Source organism: Nannobrachium achirus (genome assembly GCF_963921795.1).
Source record: "Nannobrachium achirus genome assembly, chromosome: 22".
Taxonomy (NCBI): domain Eukaryota; kingdom Metazoa; phylum Chordata; class Actinopteri; order Myctophiformes; family Myctophidae; genus Nannobrachium; species Nannobrachium achirus.
In genome coordinates, this window is record NC_137829.1 from 9,175,259 (window position 1) to 9,181,607 (window position 6,349).

At 40.5% G+C, this 6,349-nt stretch overlaps 1 protein-coding gene across 2 annotated transcripts in view; it reads right to left on the reverse strand.

Moving 5' to 3' along the window:
- Positions 1–6,145, reverse strand: part of cmss1 (cms1 ribosomal small subunit homolog) — a 54,903-nt gene extending 48,758 nt beyond the window's left edge. For both annotated transcript variants that reach the window (XM_080753685.1, XM_080753684.1), the window contains exon 1: positions 6,026–6,145. In XM_080753685.1, the coding sequence (XP_080609811.1) occupies positions 6,026–6,074 (49 nt within the window). In that variant the 5' untranslated portion in view covers positions 6,075–6,145. The remainder of the gene's footprint in view (positions 1–6,025) is intronic.
- Positions 6,146–6,349: the final 204 nt, after the last annotated feature.

Genomic DNA, 6,349 nt, shown 5'->3' on the forward strand with positions numbered 1-6,349 from the left:
AAAAGAAAATAGTTATTGAAAAGAACACGGCCTGCTCACATATTAGGAGGGCGTCAGGAGGAGTCACCAGAAAAAAGGACGGGTGTTCTCATTGAATCTATCATGGTTAAAATGGAGTTTGAAGTTACAATGGGTTTGTATAGGAAGGGAGCGTGTCTGATACAATTAAAATGAAATATCTAAATACTGAATCAAGCAACTCAAAAGCGGTCATGGGTGTTCTCAAAAGCATGATTAGACGATAAAATGACCAAAAGCTTTTTTGAAAGTGAAATATCCCTTTAAATCAATCACCCATCCCCCAGCCATCCTCCTTACTAGCATAGTGCTATACGAGTGACAACACACCCAGGTTTCTGGCCAAAAAGATATTAACCAATAAAAGATTTTGGCATTTGTTCCACAGCTACATCTGTAAAGAACTGTTAACCTATGAAGTGGGCATGTACAGTATACGGTATAGCCTTGAATTACTCACTTACACAACCCTGTGTGCAGTATATGAAATGTTTACCTAATGCCTATGAGTGTGAACTCCGCAGCCTAACCACCAAGTGTGTGCTCACTGTGCTGTGTGCCTTTTATCATTTTGTTATGTTCATTATATTTTCCTCCCTGTTCATTAAAAGTGCTTTATCTTGATTTCATTTATTTCATTCTTTCAATATAATTATTGCTCAGTTTTGGCATGTGTTTGTTTAAACGTGTATCAGTAAATGCCACAATATCACCAACAAGTGTGTACAAAGACAATACTATTGTGCTGAAAGAATATCAATTAATTATAAAACAAAATAATAAGTGACTGTGCAATTTTATAAATTACACTTGACCATATTTGACCTCAAGAAAGTTAGTTAACACATCAATACTACTACCACTCCATGTTTAGTTAGTTTTCCCTCTACCAACTCATAATCTGAGTGCAAGTCTATACAAAACATATACTGTAGTACTGTAGATCAATTAGGTGGACAGAGTGACAATTGTTCGTATAAGACCAAGCACTTAAAAATTACAGTCAATCATTGCAACATGTCATTTTGTGCCATTGTGCTGATTACACAGTACAACAGCCTTTCTAACGTCTTCAAGTAGATATTTAGATAAACAGCAGTCATTTCACCCTTTGAGACAGCTACAGTCAAGCCAGGAATTGTATGCGACTCAGAAAATATATAGCCCATTTGAGCCATTTTTGAAATTCACATGCCAAATTAAATTCTCATCAAAGACACGTCTGTAGTAGGGGTGTAACGATAAAGTTACTGAATCGAAAAATCAAGATTATTTGCAAGTATTTGTGCCTTGTATTTAGCAATTTTAAGAGGGAAAATGAAAAAGAGGGGTCTAATTACCTTTCCATTCCATATAGCTACTCTTGGTCTATTGATAAAAGTGTGTAATCTCTGTGTTCATGTCGAGGTGGATTTGTTCATATGTGTTGAAATATAATGTCGATTTTTTTACACATTTTACACAGATTTAATTCCTTTGCTAAATAGTTACTATATCAATTTTAAATCATTGAATTGTATCGCATCGCCATGAATTAACCAATATCATCCATGTATCGTATCGTTAACCATGTATCGTATCGCGTATCGTATCGCTGTTAAAATGTATCGTTTACACCCAGTCTGTAGTGTAACTGGAGGAACACATTGAAGACAAATGACACAGACACAGCTAATTACAACATGTGTTTGCTAGGCTCAGATATGATTAATTTATACATCATCATACAATGGTGTTGAGTGGAGTAAATAGCCGATGTACAAAATCACGACGTGTTGGGAGCTATTTTCTGCGTGTGACACCGGCACACAACAAAGTATAAATCAGCCTATCAGATTCACAGGCTGATGTCACCACCCATCTCTCTTCTTAACCACACTAAAACTCCCTGCAATTTTGTGCATGTGAGTGTGTGCGTGTGCGTGTGCGTGTGTGTGTGTGTGTGTGTGTGTGTGCGTGTGCGCGCATGACAGTACTCATAGGGGAACATGTACTACACAGCACATGTGTGAAGGCTGAAGTCTTATCCCATGATACACTGGAAAAGTCAGCCAACATCAAACGCTCCCTGTTGGGTACATAAGCAATCATGTCTGTGAGGAACTGACTAGAAGGGAGAGGTCTTACGCAGGGGCGTCACAAGGGGGGGGGGGGGGGGGGGGGGGGGGGGACTGAGTTACAAGGGCCCAAGATGGAGGGGCGGGGGGCCCTAATTATTTTAAAATAGCAGATATACAAGCTCACAGTGCAGTACCGAGTGCAGCGCTGAGAGCTTGTAGATGTGCTATTTTTTTTAAAGTTGTGAAAATGTGTGGATCTTTTAATATATTCTTTTAATATATTATATGTATTTTTTTAAGCAAACATTTGTAACTCAAATTCTGCTTCTGGGGGGTCCCTGGAACTAAATATTTTGAGATGGGGGTCTGTGACCAAATACATATCATTTTGGGGGTCCTTCACAATTCACATATAAAGGTTTGAGCACCACTGACATAGAAACATAGGTTTTTCAAAAAAAACCTTAGAAGGATTTGAAATATTCAAAGACTACAAGCTTCTACAAGCTTGCAGCGCGGCACTTAGTGCCGTGCTGTGAGCTTGTATATCTGCTATTTTTCAATGGTTAAAGCACAAAATAATGTGTTCCCAGTCTAAATGGGTTAAACCCCCTCCCCCTATGAAGAACATTCATGGGGGGCCCGCAGTGAATCCTTGTACCCAGGGCCCAGAATTTGGTGCGACACCCCTGGTCTTACGTTAACTCATTGAATGCCCTTTTCAAGATGGCCGCCAAGTACCAGGATGCCACGTTTCTAAATTTCTAGTGCACGGATCAATTTTTAGTGCACGGATCGTGCACGCCCATGCACCATATATGCACCATATGTGTAGTACTTTTTAACAGCTTTCAAACAAAAAAATCCGCTTGGAAATCCGTTCAGGCATTCATGAGATAGAAGCCTTCAAAGTCAGACAAAACAAACACTGCCACCTTCCTAAATTTCTAGTGCACGGATACATTTTTAGTGCACGGATCGTGCACGCCCATGCCTAGATCATGCACCATATGTGTAGTACTTTTTAACAGCTTTCAAACAAAAAATCCGCTTGGAAATCCGTTCAGGCATTCATCAGATACAAGCCTTCAAAGTCAGACAAAACAGCCATTTTTGACATTTTGAAAGATGTGTTCGTTATGGGGCTAAACATGCAATTTCGCAATTGCGATCATGCCTAATACATTTGAGGCATTTTTAGAATTTTTTTTATAAAAAAAAATTTTGATTTTTTTTTTTTTTTTTTATTTTTTTTCAAAACTGCTTCCAACTCGGGAAACTCGGGCTGTGGCAGCCTGGGAGTACTGTAATAACTCGTGAAACTCGTGCCTTGGCAGTCAATGAGTTAATTGATATCTTAAGTTCTGGCATTTCTCTTTATTTTGTCAGTCTCAGAAAAAGGGGTGTTGTGCTATATTTTCATTCAACAGTGAGCACAACACTAACAAATCGGCCATCAACTTTTCCATTGTAACAGACCAAACCCAGCAAGTATATGGCAAGAACAACTTAACACAAGGCCTGAGTCATACCTAATAAATTGGCTAATTCAGCAGAATAACGTGGAATCAGGTTTCCTCATAGCTTATTATGTGCACTTTAAAGTTGCCCCTGTTGCTTGACTGAGTCACATCATGATAACAGACACCATAGGGCTATATAAGGGGCTATTAAAAGTCCTCCCCAAGGGAGGGACCCCTGCCAGAGAGTGAGCCATCCTCCCTAACAGATAGATGATGACAAATGTGAAGGAGCGTTTACCACCCTGACATCACCGGCTGGCGAGGCTGAAGCCAGATGAGGCATTTGACAACAGTTTGGGCTGATTATAGCGTGACAGAAGGCTCATGGGAGACTGCGTTAGAGTGTGACATTGGCACATTTAGCCACAAGACACATCAGCATGAAAGTCTGACTGCTCTCATGAGCCCAAAAATCTGTTCTCTATGTGCTCTTAAAGACATCAAAGTTTATTCCATCCTAAAGCTTAGAGTTCAGTTATTCTCATGTCCCATGTCCTCAAACTATTATCCATTCACTTCATCTGTGCCATTCATCCTTACCTTTTCTGACTTATAAACATGGGAGGAAGAATAAAATGTCATCAATCATGGTAAATCTAAACAAATGCACACTACGTTCATCTGTGTGTGTGTGTGTGTGTGTGTGTGTGTGTGTGTGTGTGTGTGTGTGTGTGTGCGTGTGTGTGTGTGTAGACTGCACACGGACACGCATTCCAGGATCCACTTTACATCACTCCTCAAGCAGCATTTATAAACACAGTCGGGAATAATTAAAACAGTATTTTTTAGGAATATTTCCAGAGAATACTGCCTAATAGGTTGCCATGTTTCTGTTTCCTCTGTTCAGATCCCTGTGGCTATGGAGTCACTCCAGAAACCTGGCCCAACAAGGATTCCCAAGCCTAAAGGATGCAGCTTCAACAGAGGGACCAACAGAGCTATGAATACTGGACAGAATAATCCCACCATGTACACAGGGAAAAACACTGGTCTGAGAATGCCAAAAAGGCCTACGGCTACAATGACACAATAAACACAATGCATGCTTTTTTCAGCCTATAGAAAATGGGCAGGTATTACCTTAATAGCCATTCAATAATTGCCATATATAATGAGCATCTTTCAATATTCAAAGAGCCTGTACAAAAACATGATTCAATTCAAAACTCTCAGTCAAAAAGGGGCTAGCCTCTTTTCGACTGCAGCTTTAGCACCACACTACACAACACTACACCGCACCACACCACACCACACCTCACCACATAAAGATATCTACATTTTCCATTACACTAAAGTACCCCTATAAGTAAGAAACAAATTGACCCTTTTAACTGTGATTATAATACAATTTACATTTGTATTACAACTCTCCTAATTATAATACACTATAATTGATTATAACTGTGATTATAACACACTATAAAGTATATCCTGGTGGTCTAAATGAGAAGTCAGTGAGTGATCAGTCATTATGAAATGTTTGGCCCTGTTTGGCCTAGCTCAGACCTACTCTGGATTGGATACTTTTTAGTGCCACGTTTAGTACCACTTTCACCCCGCTCTACCCAGGTCCTTGTAGTGGGAAAAACCTTGCACAAGTGGGCGGTGTGGAGTGGTGTGGTGTTGGGCCATGTCAGTGGAAAAGGGGCTAATAAGAAGAACCAACCCTATGCCTAGTCAACAGAATGTGATCATTATGTTGCCTCGATATTAATTATATGACCATAGAAAACAATTGTAGATGCCAATCCAAATAAATGCTTTTAATGTAAATACATGACTGAAATGTGATTTTATCATCTTCTGCAACACAGTGCAAACCCTGACTTGCAGTGCTGCTGTGGAGTTAGGCTAAATAAATCAATCATAATAATAACAGTGCAGGGCTGCCCTCTATTGGTATGCACCACGTAGTGAACTGTGCAAGGGCGCTTTACAAAATAGCTGAGGAAGAACATATATTCATAATAATGAACGCATTAAGTTGCTGTACTGCTGTATTATGCGAAGTTTGTATTGGGTTCAAAATAAAAGGCGAGGCAGACGAATAATAATGTACCACAATCCTTTTCGTGATCGAACCCACGTGTTTACATGAGAGGATCTGAGTGAAGACTTCACTAGTGTGTGGACGGCACGCCGCCGCCACGCTGCACGCGAAAGAAGTCGAGTCGAAATTCGTGAATGGGAGTTGATTGTAATTTCCAACCTTTCATTACTACTACTCATACTTGTTTGACAGCTGCTGTAAACATTAGCATTTGAACAGCTAACTAGCCATAGCTATCATGACGACGCGGCGAAACACAGGCTGGCAACTGCTTTTGCTCTGTTAATATGAGCGGAGCATGTACAGTATGAGGACCTCACGCTCACAGCTTCATGGAACATAAAGGTAACGGAGTTCATCATAGTAAATAATACCTGAGTTGCCCTCGTGTTGCCACCACTCATCGCCCAAGTCGTCTCCCATCTTCCAGTAGTTCTGACCGAGTATATGATCCAATCAAAAACTTCAACTGAGTGGAATCAGAGCGAACTGGCGCTGACTAGGATCAATTTGCTTTTCATGTTGTAGATCCGGTCTAGAGCGGATATCAAACGTTTTTGTGTGGTTTCACGTAGTCTCGCGTAGCCAGACAACTATTCCACAAGTCAACAGTCTGGCAACGCGAGACTAGTTCCACGTGGAAACTACCGGATACAGTAGGTGGGCTTTAGACCGGATCTGAGCACCGAGCAGAAACT